The 17,951-nt window shown below is 39.3% G+C and overlaps 1 protein-coding gene across 26 annotated transcripts in view; it reads right to left on the minus strand.

Annotated features, from left to right (window-relative positions):
* The window catches only part of DLG1 (discs large MAGUK scaffold protein 1), a 428,909-nt gene that overhangs the window by 333,616 nt on the left and 77,342 nt on the right, over window positions 1–17,951 (minus strand). For 2 of the 26 annotated variants that reach the window (XM_074963282.1, XM_074963294.1), the window contains exon 1: window positions 8,030–8,254. The exons of the other annotated variants lie outside the window; for them this stretch is intronic. In XM_074963282.1, coding sequence (XP_074819383.1) covers window positions 8,030–8,221 — 192 coding nt within the window. In that variant the 5' untranslated portion in view covers window positions 8,222–8,254. Of the gene's footprint in view, window positions 1–8,029; window positions 8,255–17,951 lie in introns of those variants that run through there. 26 annotated transcript variants of the gene reach the window in all.

Raw genomic sequence — 17,951 nt, forward strand, 5'->3', positions numbered from 1 at the left:
GAGAGATTAATAAGATTGGGATTTTTTATCTTGGAAAAGAGATGACTAAAGGGGGATATGATAGACTTCTATAAAATCATGAGTGGTATACAGAAAGTAAATAAGGAAGTGTTATTTACTCCTTCTCATAACACAAGAACTAGGGGTCACCAAATGAAATTAACAGGCAACAGATTTAAAACCAACAAAAGGAAGTATTTATTCACAAAACGCACAGTCAACCCATGGAACTCTTTGCCAGAGGATGTTGTGAAGGCCTGGACTATAACAGGATTCAAAAAAGAAGTAGATCAATTCATGCAGGATAGGTCCATCCATGGCTATTAGCCAGGATAGTCACAGAACGGTGTAAGTAGCCTCTGTTTGCCAGAAGCTGGGAATGGGTGACAGGGAATGGATCACTTGATGGTTCCCTATTCTGTTAATTTCCTCTGGTACAGCTGGCACTGGCCATTGTCAGAAGACAGGATTCTGGGCTAGATGGAGATTTAGTCTGACCCAGTATGACCATTCTTAAGCCTAGGCAGTTGGTCTATGGAATTGTGAGTTCATCTGGGGCTCAAGAACAGTGGAAGAACAAATCTTCCCTAAACCTCTATTTGGAAAAGTGGAAGCTTTGGGCCTCAGGGACTAACTCCACATAATGGGAAAATGGATGATGTCCAAACTAAAATATCAGTCTGTCTCCCTGAAATCTCATGGATGTCTAGCTGTCAGCTCAAGCCCTCTCCACTCCCTCCTTTCTCAATCCCTGTGGACACCACCACCACAGCAGCTATCATTGAGGCCCATAACCTGGGTGTCATCTTCGACTCAGACCTGTCCCTAGCTCATCAAATCCAGGCTATGTCTAAGTCTTTTAGATTCTTTCTCCACAACATTCCTAAGATATAGCCTTTCCTATCCATCCATATAGCTAAAACTCTGTTCCAGGCTCTAATCTCATGTCTCAATTACTGTTATATCCTTTTCTCTGGCTTGAACAAATTCAATCTACCCCCACTCATATCTTTCAAAATGCTGCTGCAAAAATCCTTTTGCTAGCTCGTCACTTTGACCATGCCATCCCTATCTTTGCTTCCCTCTACTGGCTCCTTCTTCGTTCTCATATAAAACATAAGCTGCTTCTCTTCAGTTCAAGGCCGTTCACAACCTCTCCACACTCTCCCTATCTTCTCTCATTCGGCAACAAAACATCAGCTCTTGACTCCGATCAGCCCATGGTGTCAGCTTCCATTGCTCACTTGTTAAATTGCCAAACAAGCATCTTTGTACTTTTTCCCATATGTCCCTCACATCTGGAAAGAGCTTGATGCCAACAAAAAAAACTTGAGAATGACTAGGCTGCTGCTAGTCGAGAGGTCATCTAGTCCAGTCCCCTGCACTCAAAACAGGACTAAGTACTATCTAGACCATCCCTGACAGGTGCTCGTCCAACCTGTTCTTAAAAATCCCCAATGATGGAGATTCCACAACCTCCCTAGGCAATTTGCTTAACCACTCCGACAGTTAGGAAATTTTTCCATATGTCCAACCCAAACCTCCCTTGCTACAGTTGAAGCCTGCTGATTCTTGTCCTATCTTCAGAGGTTAAGAACAATTTTTCTCCCTCCTCCTTGTAATAACCTTTTATGTACTTGGTAACCAATACTATCTCTGTTTCTTTGTACTCCACAGTTGTTCTGTCTGTAGCCATCTATCGTCTTGTGTCTTACACTTGCTTTGTAAGCATCTGGGAGGAGGCAGGGACTGCCTTGTGTTCTATATTTGTACAGCACCTAGCACAAAGGGGTCCTGGAAGGAAGCTTACAAGAAGTGGAAACTTGGACAGATGACTAGGGAGGAGTATAGAAATATTGCTCGAGCATGCAGAGGTGTAATCAGGAAGGCCAAAGCACAATTGGACTTGCAGCTAGCAAGGGACGTGAAAGGTAACAAGAAGGGTTTCTAAAGGTATGTTAGCAACAACAAGGTGGTCAGGGAAAGTGTGGGACCCTTACTGAATGGGGGAGGCAACCTAGTGACAGGTGATGATGAGCAGGTGAGCAGCCCTAAGTGGTGAAAGAACTGTTAAGGACTATTTAGAAAAGCTGGGCATACACAAGTCCATGGGTCAAGATCTAATGCATCCGAGGGTGCTGAGGGAATTGGCTGATGTGATTGCAGAGCCATTGGCCATTATCTTTGAAAACTCGTGGCGCTCAGGGGAGGTTGGACAACTGGAAAAAGGCAAATATAGTGCCCATCTTTTAAAAAGAGAAGAAGGAGAACTTGGGGAACTACGGACTGGTCAGCCTCACCTCAGTCCCTGGAAAAATCATGGAGCAGGTCCTCAAGCAAACCATTTTGAAGCACTTGGAGGAGAGGAAGGTGATCAGGAACAGTCAACATGGATTCACCAAGGGCAAGTCATGCCTGACCAACCTGACTGCCTTCTACGATGAGATAACTGGCCCTGTGGATATAGGGAAAGCGGTGGACTTTATATAACTTGACTTTAGAAAAGCTTTTGATACGGTCTCCCACAGTATTCTTGCCAGCAAGTTAAACAAGTATGGACTGGATGAGAAGGTGGATAGAAAGCTGGCTAGATCATCGAGCTCAACAGCTCGATGTCTAGTTGGCAGCTGGTGCAGTGCCCCAGGGATCAGTCCTGGGGCTGATTTTGTTCAACATCTTCATTAATGATCTGGTTGATGGGATGGATTGCACCCGCAGCAAGTTCGCAGATGACACTCAGCGGGGCAGAGAGGTAGATATGCTGGAGAGTAGAGAGAGGGTCCAGAGTGACCTACACAAATTGGAGGATTGGGCCAAAATAAATCTGATGACGTTCAACAAGGACAAGTGCAGAGTCCTGCACTTAGAATGGAAAAATCCCATGCACCGCTACAGACTGGGGACAGACTGGCTAAGCAGCAGTTCTGCAGAAAAGGACCTGGGGATTACAATGGAAGAGAAGCTGGATATGAGTCAACAGTGTGCCCTTGTTGCCAAGAAAGCTAACGGCATATTGGGCTACATTAGTAGGAGTGTTGCCAACAGATCGAGGGAAGTGATTATTCCCCTCTATTCAGCACTAGTGAGGCCACATCTGGAGTACTGCATCCAGTTTTGGGACCCCCACTACAGAAGAGATGTGGATAAATTGGAGAGAGTCCAGTGGGGGGCAACAAAAATGATCAGGGGGTTGGGACACATGACTTAAAAGGAGAGGCTGAGGGAACTGGGCTTGTTTTGTCTGCAGAAGATACAAGTGAGGTGGGATTTGATAGCAGCCTTCAACTACCAGAAGCGGGGGGTTCCAAAGAATCACAGAATATGAGGGTTGGAAGAGACCTCAGGAGGTCATCTAGTCCAATCCCCTGCGCAAAGCAGGACCAATCCCCAACTAAATCATCCCAGCCAGAGCTTTGTCAAGCCGGGCCTTAAAACCCTCTAAGGATGGAGATTCCACCATCTCCCTAGGTAACCCATTCCAGTGCTTCACCACCCACCTGGTGAAATAGTGTTTCCTAATATCCAACCTAGACCTCCCCCACTGCAACTTGAGACCATTGCTTCTTGTTCTGTCATGTTCTCAGTGGTGGAAGATGACAGAACAAGGTGCAATGGTCTCAAGTTGCAGTGGCAGAGATCTAGGTTGGATATTAGGAAAAACGATTGCACTATGAAGACTAATATATGCCTCCACCATGTTCCCTTTCTGAATCTTTTCAGATGACTATGAAATAACGCAATATCCCCAGAGGTAGTCAATTATTTTTTGTCAAAATCCAAATTTCTTGGTCAAGGTACAGTTAAGGTCCAGACTCCGGAGGAACATGTTTTCACACCACAATAATGATGATAATAAATAGAAAGATTTCACGGTCTGTTCAAAAGTGTCTGGCGGTCCAGATTTGGCCCATGGTCCACCTACTGACTGCCCCTGCCCTAGATGCAGAGGGATGCAGGAAGTTGCCTTTATGAGATGAGATCACTTATTTCACATTTAGTCATTGCATTTGATGGGCCAGATTGTGACAGAGCTTGAAATTTAGGCCAACCTCCCTGCAGGAAGGGCAATGTTTTCTGTTGTCAGGAGCAACAAATCTTGTTTTGGGGAGGAACAAGGAAGAGAACCTACCTAGTATCCTGGGATTTTATTTTTTTTAAACAGGAAGTAATCTCTGCCACAAAAAGGGTCAATTTAAAAGAAAGCTCAATATTAAAGATGTATCTGATACACTCCCTAAAATCCTATGGATAAGTACCAGAAGGAAAAAGTAAAACTGCAAAAATGGAAAGACATGGGATAAGCACATTCAAAAGAGAACTACGCTGTCATGAGACAACATCTCATCATAACATAGGACACTGGAACAAATGTCTCAGAGAAACTACAGAGTAGTGGAGGACATGAAATCCCACCCAATATGCAAAGCAGGTGGTAATCTCAGCTGTAGAACAGATTAATCTCCATTTTTTTTATTATGTTAGCAGTCACGGAATACCTCCTCCAAATAGGTTTCAGAGTAACAGCCGTGTTAGTCTGTATTCGCAAAAAGAAAAGGAGTACTTGTGGCACCTTAGAGACTAACCAATTTATTTGAGCATAAGCTTTCGTGAGCTACAGCTCACTTCATCGGATGCATACTGTGGAAAGTGTAGAAGATCTTATTATATACACACAGCATGAAAAAAAATACCTCCTCCCACCCCACTCTCCTGCTGGTAATAGCTTATCTAAAGTGATCACTCTCCTTACAATGTGTATGATAATCAAGTTGGGCCATTTCCAGCACAAATCCAGGTTTTTTCACCCCCCCCCTCACACACAAACTCACTCTCCTGCTGGTAACAGCTTATCCAAAGTGACCACTCTCCTTACATTGTGTATGTTAATCAAGGTGGGCCATTTCCAGCACAAATCCAGGGTTTAACAAGAACGTCTGGGGGGGAGGGGGGAGGGGGATAGGAAAAAACAAGGGGAAATAGGCTACCTTGCATAATGACTAAGCCACTCCCAGTCTCTATTCAAGCCTAAGTTAATTGTATCCAATTTGCAAATGAATTCCAATTCAGCAGTGTCTCGCTGGAGTCTGGATTTGAAGTTTTTTTGTTGTAAAATAGCGACTTTCAGGTCTGTAATTGCGTGACCAGAGAGACTGAAGTGTTCTCCGACTGGTTTATGAATGTTATAATTCTTGACATCTGATTTATGTCCATTTACTCTTTTACGTAGAGACTGTCCAGTTTGACCACTGTACATGGCAGAGGGGCATTGCTGGCACATGATGGCATATATCACATTGGTGGATGTGCAGGTGAATGAGCCTCTGATAGTGTGGCTGATGTTATTAGGCCCTGTGATGGTGTCCCCTGAATAGATATGTGGGCACAGTTGGCAACGTGCCTATCCTTGCAACAAAGCCTGTTGCAAGGTGCTTTTTGATAACCTACAGTATTCAAAGTGGTTCATGTTTGAAGGTAATATTTTTACACTTATAAAAGAAATAATATCATTTATTAATGTTTTTCCCTTTTTAACATTTCATAAAGTTCACAAATTAGGATTTCCGAATTACATTACTTCTGCATTATCTGTGCATCAGTCACTTCAATAAACAGTCAGTGAATTTAAGATTTGGGATTTGCATGGCTGCAGTACAAAGGACATAGGTGATGCGTTAGCAGTAGTAATAATCTGTGCCTTTAAAAAGGAATAAAAAGACTGATGTTTAAAGCAATTTGAGAACTATAATAAATGTGGAACTGCTGGGAGTTTTATTACACTGAAAGGAAATATTCTCTTATTTTTCTGTCAGCTGCATTTCAGTTTAAATTAATATTAGATATCCAAATAGCTTCCCTAAAATCATTAAAGTTCTATGATTACATTCAAAATCAGACCTTTTAAAAAAAGCCTCCTAGTTGTTCCTATTTCTGCATAGGTTGAAAGGATTAGTACTGGCAGCAACATCACTACAGGTTCCCCACAGCAAGATCCTACAATGTTCTCTATAAAATTGCTTAAAAATACTTTTTCCTATTGTTCCACCAGGGGGCAACCATGACCCTCAACTGGTATTTAGAGACCTTGAAACTGCAAATGGTCATAGCTTCCATTTCCACAACATATAGCAAGGCCAAGAATCAATCCAGAGCCTATAATACACATATTATACCTCTTCTACACACAGACACCATACCAGATACAACTTATTAAAGTTAAGGCTAATAAGTTAAGGCTAATATAATTGGTCTATTCATCATCGTCATCATGTTCCCATTACGTCTCTTGCGATTAGGGCAGCAAGGAAGCTCCTCCACTCTTGTCTGTTTCTGGCAAGTCTTTCAATGGTTTCCCAGGTTTATCATCTCAGCTTCCACAGCTCTTCGCCATGTTGTTTTCAGGCGGCCTCATTTTCACTTGTGTTAGGGCACCCGTTAAAAAAAAAGCAAGGAATTTTACTATATATTGAGTCACTCCCACCAAGCCCTTTAGAGCGGAGACAAGTTTTATAAGTTTGTAAAGTGCTGTATAAATTTGTGCCACTATCAGAGATCATTAATAATAATATATTTGGACAGATGTAAAAATACAGATGCACAAATGAGAGCATGTACAGTGAAAACCATCACCACTCATATCTGACAGAAAATAATGACTTTCAAAAAAAGAGGGTAGCTTCTAGATGTTTTATTTTGCACTTAAAAGGAAAAGGTTTGTCTCCACAATTTTTATATGGCAGACTTTAAGAACATTACATATTTTAAAACATTTTAACTCTCTCCTTGGATAGCATCATTCTTGAGTTACTACATATTACAGAACCTGCTACAATCAGAAAGGGCTTTTTGTTTGCTTTTTCATTTATTTAAAGGGACAACGGGAATCTCATTAAGTAATGTCTATTCCAGTTTTTTTTATTTATATAAAAAAATTAAATTTTCAGACTCTCCAAAAGCATGCTGCAGAGGATTTGTTTGAAAAAAAAACAAAAAAACACCTAGCTAAATCCTTGTCTAATGGAAATGAAGGATTCAGATTTAAACATTATGTTTAGATAAGCAAATTAAAACCATTCATATAAATTTAGATTTACACTATGAGAAAATTCTTCGTGCACCATTCTAGGTATGTATTTTTTCCTCTAATAAGTAACAAACCCATTCCATTTTCAAATATCCCTCAAATCATTAACAGACTACACCAACCTGATTATATATAGGCACAAAACAAGTATTTCTAAATCATAATGAATTTACCTGAAGATTGTATTACGTAAAGTTAAATGTAAAATTAAAATACATGAAGTCTCAAATTGCTGTGTTTTCAAACTACCTGTTTCATGTTCTGTTAAATTATGAACTTTGGTTTCAAAAGTAACTTTTACCCACACATATTCAATCTTTTCAACAGAAGGCTTTCAATTTCTTGAGTTCTATTAATATAATGTAATATATACACTAAACTTAGTACAATAAAATAAATATTTTGGAAAACACTGAATTAAAGATATTTCATTTCATTATTAAGAAAATTATTAAAGTGTATATATTTTATTACTCTATAACCCAAACAGTTGATTTCAACCTAAAATGACTAACAGCCTGAGGGCACTGTTAAACCCAAACCTGCCACTAACATTTGTTTCTATCAGTATGATGTCAGGAGGCATTTCCAGCCCTGCATATCAATGGAAGTCTCCTGTGTATTTAATTCTTTACAGCTGAAGAAAATGAAAGCCAAGTGCAATAAACGATTACATGATGATTAATGGAGAATGACGACATTTTACATGTAGCATTCAGCAAATTCAAAAGATCCTTTTGCATAGCATCTTAACAGCAAATGTATATAATTCATTACTTTCGTCAGATTCACAGAGCACTGGTAATTGACTGTAATAAATGGAATAAAATACACACCATTTAATCTGAATCTTAATGTATAATCACATTACTTTAACATAATGACTTAATCACTAAAATTCTATTAAAAATTAAACTCAGATTTTCAGGAAAGCCTATTTAGACCCACCTTACATCCAAACATTAAGGATATGGTGTTGTTGGTGCATGCCACTTTACAGTGGCATAGCATCGGAGAAAAGCAATCCAAGTTTTTGATGCTAGGAGACATTTTTTCAGACCTTGGGCACTTCAATCGATCCGCTATCGAGATTCCAGAAAAATGCCTCTGTAAATGTTGCTTGCTGCTTGTTTTTGACATTTAATCCAGGTCCATAATGCTGAAAGATAAGCTTTTATATAAAAATAGATTGCATTCTTCAGGAAATTTTTCTCCCTTAGAAATCAATTCAGCATTTTAGGACTGCAATTGAAAAATCCTTGTGTCCATTTTCAAAACATTAGACCCCTGCTTTCTATTTAATTATAGTGATAATATCAACATGAACGGACAACTGTACCAAGGCCCAAAGTCTTGCTGGGATCCTCGCAGCCAGAACCAAGACTCAAATCCACCAGGGCAGCTCCACCTGCTGCAGTGCAAGGTCTGCTATCTCCTCCATAAGAACACAGGCAACTCTAGCAAAGCCACTATGCTGGTTGCTTAGGGGGAGGGGCACAAGATGTTGCAGCAAGGGACTCATTACATGGCCCGATAGAGATGAACCCAACACTCTTCCTGGAAGGTGCTTTCGCACTGCACCAGTGACCATAACAAAAATCTGATTTAAACACACATATGCATAACTATAAAAAACGGAATCTGTATGTTTGATGATATAATGTGTAATTTATATTAGCTCTTTCAGGGAAAAGATAAAGGCAACAATGAAAAAAATCTAGCTTCATACATACATAATGTTCAAGATCTTAATCCTGAACAATTCCATCAAATAAAAATCAGATGAAAAATTAATATTGATCAGATATCCGTAACTATGTTAAAACAAACTATTAAAGATGGTTTAAGAAACTTTTAGTCAACTCAAAATGTCCTCCCAAATTTAGTAGAACTGTTGAAGTTAAAAAGACACAGCTAAGAAAATAAGTGTATTTTCCTGTAAAACACTCTGAACCAGATACTCTATCGATTTTTTTTATTTTTCTGGACCTAACAAACCATGCATAATCTAGACTATGCAAACCATTCGATAAATACTAGGTTTTACACAGATATTCTACTTATTCAAGCGAGAACACATCTAAACATATTTTAAGTATTTTTTTAATTCAAAGACCACTAAAGCATTTTTCCCTAAAGCTAAAGATCTTTTGCTTTGCATTTATAGTATGTCAATACTTAGCTGTTGCACATTTTAAAAAATTAATCCTTGTTGATCCGTCAGGGTCCATACTAGGACTAGAAGTATAGCAGTATATTTTATATTATACATTTCAATTTACCTTTTTTTTAAAAAAAAAAACACAACCAATGCACTGGTTGTCAGAATTTCTAATGTAATGCATTAATTCCTTACAAATAAATTATTTATATTAGATACAGAGGAGAATGTGTCCCCAAGGGATTAATATTGCATGATTTTTCCTGTTTTCTCACAGCATAAGCTAATTAAGATTTTTTTTTAAAGACTTTCCCTTAATTACTAGTATTCCAGCCACAATGCATCTGTTTTTATACTGACAGATCACTGTTTAGGCTCCCCCAAAACCTCTTCCACTTGGCTCCCCAAGAATTCAGTTCAACTCGAATCTAGTCACTGAGATTCCTCTATTTGGCATACCGCAAAGCTACACTGAGTTGATCAGACTCAAGAATAATGGGTGTGCATAGGGCAGTGGTGGGCAACCTGCAGCCCGCAGGCAGCCCATCAGGGGAATGTGATTGCAGACAGTGGGACATTTTGCTGACATTGACCATCCGCAGGCACAGCCCCCCCGCAGCTCCCAGTGGCTACGTTTTGCCGTTCCTGGCCAATGGGAGCTGCGGGAAGTGGTGGCCAACACCTTTTCCAGTAAGACAGACAAAGATTATAAATGTCAGCATCCCTATACTTGGAAGCTTGGGTTTTATTTTCAACTTGCCCCTAGTACCTACTCAATATCTCCAACTTCCCTTCAAAGTTTTCAGGGAAGCAGTACATGAATTTCAGCTTGGGGGTAGGGGCAGGAGGGGGGGGGGGGGAAATCGCACTAATAACTATATTGGAACATTATGGAGAAAGATATTCACAATAATCCACAAAAAAACTCGCAAAGCTATTAAATGATCACTCTATTCCCCGTTTAGCTACATTCTCACTATTTCATGGAATTTTTCTACATGTACATCCAAGCCCAAGGACAAGCCAGAAGTGTACTAAAGAGCCCAGTCAATTTTAATAATTTAAAAACCTCTGCTCCTCCTTCAGCAGGTCAGAATCACAGTATGCCATTTGTAGTCGGGGATAGCAGGGCTGGCAGAGCGAATTCAATGCACATCACTCCAAAACAAAAAATGGAAGACAATCTGTTAGTCATGGATCACTGACTGTACACCAACAGTGCAAGGAAGTCTCTGTCCCATAAATAAACCCTTTTCCAATCAAGGACACAAAGCAACAAGCAATCTTACTTCCATACCCCTAATGAAGTAACTCTTGGTAAAAAGAAAAAAAGTCATATTATATATAAATGACCATTTCATGATAACAAATAGGGTGAAAACAAAGCCAAATGTGGTTCTGAATGTTGCAGAAATAGCTCTCCAAGATGCAGAGAGCATAAGCTCTACTGTGCTATGGGCACAGCAGAATCAATAAAAAGGAAGATATGGTGTACACAACTACAAAGGATTCTATCAGTAAGATATAATGAACAGAAAGCTTCAGTAACTTCAGGCAATTACATCTACATGGTTGATGAAGGCTACATGCAGACTCCAAATAACTTAGCCATACATCTGCAGCTGTAAACAGAACCTTATATTTCTGTATAATATTACTAATCCTTATAAAACAAAAATAGAGACAGTTCAGAACTTTTAAGGAAGTATCTTTCAGTGCACACATAAAAATTCAATATAACTGATCTTACACCACTAATATAACCCCATTCAATTTAATGAAGCAGTGTGAAACTTTACAGGGCCAAATCATGGGATTGAGGTTGATGGTGCAGCTGCTACTTTTTTCAATCAAAAATGTGTTGTATTGGTTGAGGCTTTTTGTACACACCATGCAATGAATGTTATTTGCACTCATTTCAGACACTGTAAAGGCAGTGCTGTCATCAATCATCTGGTTGTGTACAGAGAAGAGAGATATTCTATGCACTCTAAAACCTAGACAAAACACGAGAAGCCTGCACTGGAGCACTAAAGCTGAATATCCTTTTTTTAATTAAAACTAAACTATCACCATATCTTAAAATAGGATTTTTATTATTTTTAAAACAGTAAAATCCTAAAAAGACTAGACTGAGAAAAACATTTAAATACCATTAAGACATTAGTTCCTCAAGTTTTAAAGCTTCTTCAGTGTCAGTGAAACCATTTAAGAAATGTCTAGTTTGCAAAGTTTCAACCACATTTTACAAGAGCGCTAGCTCCCTTCAGAATGGAACGATTACAATTTATACAAAATGTTATACTTCCTGACATCATATGGAACATTCAGACAATGTCTTATAGCTATATTTATAATTTGCATACTAATGTACAAGCACTGTGGAAAGGAAGGCACAGGGCACTCTACAAGCAACTCAATCTACATCAGGTTTCAGAGTGGCAGCCGTGTTAGTCTGTATTTGCAAAAAGAAAAGGAGGACTTGTGGCACCTTAGAGACGAACAAACTTATTTGAGCATAAGCTTTCGTGAGCATCAGTTTCAACTAGACAAGAGGCATTATTTCAAGGTCCAAATTTTAAGTGTCTTATTTATTTTTAATATAGAGTAGGTATCTGGTGGGTCAGTATTGAAAGATCTTACAGCATTTTAAGGAGCACAGTGTCCACAGAATTCTTAAGATTCTTAAAATAGCCATGGGACATGTAGTAATAAACTGAATTCTTGAGTGTTCTTTACTACCATAAGCCACAAGAACAAACTGGCATTCACAGTAAACATACCAAATGACCATAGAGATAGTCTAATAGAACTACCTATCTCCCTGCAGAGGTCTTTTCCATGTTTCATTTTAACATACAAAGTCAAAATACAAAGTTAGTTTTCAGGAAAAAGCAGCAAAAGAGGTCAAAAGAAACAGGCTTTAAAGCTTTCAAAAAAAAAAAAAAAACCACCTGCATATGTTTAATCAAAAAGATACCAAAACTGACAAGTGTTCTGCTTATGACTGCATACATAAAATAAACTGCTTTTATTCCACGTTTACTTAACAGTAATTTGCATCCTACCTTAATAGGCAACAAAAATGACTCCCACTGCCCAATTAAAAACACAAACATCTAGGTGTTTAATTAGTGAGCAGGATTTATTTATTACAAACATTCTTAAGACAGGCAGAAGTAAATGGCTTCATTTTACTTAGTTCTCTCTTTCAGGCACCCCAAAACTCCATCATTAAGTTTTCTTCATCATTTTGGGAAATATTCATTGATTATTAGCTTGAAAAGAAATGGTTGTCTTTAGCCTTCTAGGCCAACTAATTTTTCTATATTTAAATTAGGAAGTCATGTAGATTTACATTTAAAGAAGAAAGAGGGGGGGGGACTGTCAGTGGAAACAATAAATATTATTTTTAGTTACATAAAAATAGTATATAAAAGTCTCTTAATAAAGAAAACTATTCCTTTTTTATCCTAATTTCAATTACTTCAACTAGATTCTACAGTATGGATGTTTGTAATGACCAGACCTAGATGTGCCAACACTGTAGAAAATTATATATTTACATTTAAGATTAGATTTGTTCTAAAGGATGCAATATTGTTCTTCCGTACCACCAATTACTCTTATACTTTGCAATTATTATTTTTATTTGTATAGCATTTCATACACTTTAAAAAGGAAACAAACATCTTGTTTTAGATCCTTTTCTAGCACAACCTCACTTGGACTACCATAATGGATCTTATACAATTTAAAGCAGGTCACATGCAAGTATCAGTTCTTTGGCTGCAATTTAAATAGCATTTATCAGCATTATGAAAAGCATATGACGTTCTATAATTCATAGATTTTAAGGCCACTGGAAGGGACCGTTGTAATCAACTAGTCTGACCACCTGTAAAACACAGGACACAGAACTTCCACAAACTAAATCCATTTGAACTAGAGCATATCTTTTTTTTTTTTTTTTTTGAGAAATCCAATCATTATTTTACATTTGCCAGTGATGAGGAATCCATCACGACTGCTGGTAAATTATTCCAATGACTAATTACCCTCACTGTTAAAAATGCATGCCTTATTTCCATTCTGAATTTGTCTAGCTTCAACTTCCATCCACTGAATCTTGTTATACCTTTGTCTGGTAGATTAAAGAGCCCATTATTAAATATCGGTTCTCCATGTAAGTACTTACAGACTGTGAACAAATCACTCCTTAACCTTCTCTTTATTAAGACGATAAGACTGAGCTCCTTGAGTCTATCACTACAACGGAAAATTTCTTACCAATAATTTCCTTTCTGGTAAAGGCATCTTCCACAAGTCTAGACTTCTGGGCTGATCCCCCCTCTCTGCAGCTTCCCAGAGACAAATCACTGTTTTGGCTCCACATACTCTGACCACGCCCTCTCTGCTCCTACTTGCCACTACATGAGTTATTCCCAAGCTATAAAACTTGCATAACATCATTAACAAAAAAATATTCCAGATAGAATAATTATGTACATTAGACCACAGACAAATGGTCCTACGGTAATGGCTGCACTTAATACCTTACCCTTGGCTCATGAGCCATCTAGCATGTGTAGAAGTGTGGGAGATGCCGCTAGCAGAAAGGAAATTATTGGTAAGAACGTTTGTTCTGAAACCCAGCATCTTCCACAGTTCTGAAGGTCTGGGAAGTAATCAGATGTAGGGAGGGATATGAAAACAGGAGTTCAGTAGATGAAAAGTACCCCCCCATTTTAAAAAAGCAGGGAGTGGTCTGGGTGCAGAGGCTCAGGACGGGTCCGGAGGCAGCAAGTTGGCAGGAGGTCCGGCTCGGTGGGAGGCTCCAGGTGCAGGGGGTGAGGCTTGGCAGAGTGGGGGTTCAGGTGCAGGGGGCTCAGCAGGGGTCTGGGTATGGGGGTGTTCAGATGCACAGGGGTTGGATGGACGGAGGAGCAGCTCCCTGTACAGTGACTGCTCTGCCCGTGGCTGAGGAGCTGGGGGGAAAAGTGTGTGTGTAGTCAGGGGAGGTTTCTGGGGGTAGGTCTGACATAGCCCTAGCCACTCCTTACAAGGGAAGAGGAAGTCCCGTTCCCTTACCCCCACCCCAACTTGGACTAGCAGCTAAGCCCAGCACAGGGTCGGAGCAACTGGACGGGGCTCCCCCAACCTCATCCCCTGCATGATTTACCTCTCCGCTGGCTGCTCCGGGCACCTGAAACGATGTGCCCGCACTGCTGGGGAGGGGCGTGACTGCTCTTGCAGCTTCCCATTGCTTCCCCATCAGATTTCTGTGGGGAAGCAAAGAAACCTGCAGGGGACATGAATTCTGCATGTGCATGGGGGCACAGAATTCCCCCAGGAGTAATAAGTCTTTAACTCACTGTAAATTAACCCAGAATTACATTTTCATACCTTCACACTTTGAAATTGCCTGTCTTTTAATTTGTTTCTAGAACCTTGCAAATGGGAAGCAAATAGTACATGTCCTTTGCTGTAGTCAGAATTCAGTAATAAATGGATTGGCTAGCCATAAGTTTTGAATAGGAGAGCAACTTGAAGCTATTTTCACAGAGTTCTTTCCTATTACCATATCTTCATTGTTTACTATTTTTAATTCAAAATCAGAGACATTCTAACTTTAGATATTTTATTGTATTTATAAATTTTAAGAACGTATCAAGTGAGGTCCTGCAGGGGTCTGTCACTAGTCAATATTTTAATTAACAATCTGGATGATAGAGCAGAGAGCACACTTATAAAATCTGCAGATGATACCAACCTGGACAGAATTAGAATTCAAAATTATCTTGATAAATCTGAAGAAGAAAGATTAAATTCAATCTTAAATAAAGCCAATAAAGCCAAGTACAGTGCACTGCACTTCGGAAGGAAAAATCAAACGCACAAATACAAAATGGGAAATAACTGGCTAGGCAGCAGTACTGCTGGAAAGGATCTGGGTGTTACAGTGGATCAAAACTGAACATCAATGTGATGCTTTTGTGAAAACAGCAAATGTCATTACAGGGGTTCTCAGGACAAATTTTTTGATAGCCTCACAGTGCGGCCACTAACTTTTGCTGATGGTTGCTCTCTCACTTTTTCCTAAAATACTTAATTAGCTTTAAGAAAAACAAATAAATATGCACATATACATGTCCAGATCATTGCAATTTACTTATTTCTAGCTAGTAAGTCCGTTGTGAAAAGTGATAGTAACATACAACTATCACTTTTCACAGCAGACTTACTCAGCCCTGCCAAACCTCCGGAAAATTAAGCCCTGAATGAGGGGCTGGGGGAGGCAGCAGGGTCCTAGAGCCTGAAGCCCCACCGTCAGAGCCTAGGGCCTGCCACTGTGCAACCGGAGCCTGGGACTGGAGCCCAAAGCCCTGCTGCCAGAATCTACCAACCCATCATCCCTGGGCTGATGCCCAAAGCCTGAGCCCCACAGCCCCTGGGAAGGTGGGGAACTCACCGCCTGCCTGCTCCTCCAGTGTTGTGCTCCAGGTGTCTCTAGAGGGAGGCAAGGCCCAACCCCTGCTGGCGGCCCCAGCAACCAACACCAAGGTGGTGCATCCAGGAGCAACAGGGAAAGGGAGGGGCTGTTACTCCCCACACATATACACAGCCCAGGAGGCTGTGGCTGCAAGAAACGCCCCTGGTGGTTGCATGCAGCCATGGTGGCCACATCTGAGAAACACTGTCTAGGATATATTAACAGGAGAGTTATATGTAAGGCATGAGAGGTAGTTGTTCCACTCCACTTGGCACTGGTGAGGCTTTAGCTAGAATACTGTACCCATTTTGGACACCACACTTTTAGAAAGATGTGAACGAATTATATAGAATCCAGAGGACAGCAACAAACATGATAGGTTTAGAAAACAATACCTATGAGAAAAGGTTGAAAGAACTGGGCATGTTTAGCCTAGACAAGAGAAGGCTGAAGGAGGACATAATAGCACTCTTCAAATATGTAAAAAGTTGTTATAAAGAGGACAATGATCAATTGCTTTGCATGTCCACTGAGGGTAGGACAAGAAGTAATTGGCTTAGTTTGCAGCAAGTGAGATTCAGGGTGGATATTAGTAATAACTTTCTAAGTGTAAGGACAGTTAATCACTGGAACAAATTACCAAGCAAAGTCGGGGAATCCCTATTACTGGAGATTTTTGAGAAGAGTCAAGACACATACCTGTCAGGGATGATCTAAATTCTGCCTCATAACCAAGGGTATGGACTAAATGATCTCCTCAGGTCCCTTCCAGCCCTATATTTTTATGATTCCATGAACAATTAATTAATGCTTGTAATATTCACAGCTTCAAAAGAGGCTTATTTTGGTTGGATCTAGATCTGTGGATCCTTCAGGAAACAATTTTATAAACAAGCGGTAAGGTAGCCTCTAGCATTCTCCTGTATGTCAAAATATGACATAGTATTATTTAGAAACAGACCGAACCTGAGGCTACATAGCATTCCTTAGGTTTTGGTGGCGATCACCTTTACTGGAGAACAGCAGCGAATTACATAATAGATTTCAAACTCTATAATAATTTTTTTCAGTCATCCTTCTACCACATTCAGATTTATCTCAAACAGACCATCTACAACCTTCTGAAATAATCAATCATCTTTCATTCTGCCTTTCAGCGAATATCAGTACATGACGTGCCACCTACATAATTTTACCTTGGCTGAAACAATACAAAGATACTTGACAAGCCTAGCAAGAGAAACTGGTCAACTGATTTTTAGAATAATACTTAAGTTTTTGGTATCCATGAAAAATCGTTTTCTCAACAGTAATGTCCACAAAATGTAAAGCTACTTTATATTGTAGCAGATGCAATACAAGGAGGTTCTGCCTCAGGTACCTTCTTGTCACAGGGCAGCAGCATATTCAGCTAAGCCAACAAACTCAAACACCCTGATTTAGCTCAAGCATAATTTTTACTAGTTTTCAATATAAAATAGGGTTGTCAAAACAAATTAACTAGATTTTAAAAAACAGTCGCGATTAATGACTGTTTTAATTGCACTGTTAAACAATAAGAGAATACCAATTTAAATTTGTAAATATTTTTGCATGTTTTTCTACATTTTCAAATATACTGATTACAACTACAACACAGAATACAAAGTGTACAGTTCTCACTTTATATTATTTTTATTACAAATATTTGTGTTGTAAAAATGAAACAAAATAGTATTTTTCAATTCACCTCATACGCAAGGACAGTAATGCAATCTCTTTATCATGAAAGCATCTTACAAATGTAGAATTATTTCTTTTTTTTACATAACTGCACTCAAAAACAAAACAATGTAAAAGTTTAGAGCCTACAAGTCAAAGCATGAAGGGGCATAAGAATGTTTAGAATATATGGCATGTAAATACCTCTTTGCAAGACGAGCTACAACAGCGCCATGCGACTACCTGTTCTCACTTTCAAGTAACGTAAATAAGAAGCAGGAAGCATTCTCTCCCATAAATGTTAACAAACTTGTTTGTCTTAGCAATTGTCTGAACAAGAAATAGGACTGATTGGGTCATGAATTATTGATTACTACATGTAAAGGGTCTTCAGCCAATAAAAAAAATTTTTAAAGTGTTTCCAATACACTACAATGCATTTATGAACAGTGTGGTTCCCCTGAGTTCATTATTATTATAACGTAAAGTGTTAGGATAAAAACAAATGACAATAC

Source organism: Natator depressus, chromosome 9 (genome assembly GCF_965152275.1).
Source record: "Natator depressus isolate rNatDep1 chromosome 9, rNatDep2.hap1, whole genome shotgun sequence".
Classification (NCBI taxonomy): Eukaryota; Metazoa; Chordata; order Testudines; family Cheloniidae; genus Natator; species Natator depressus.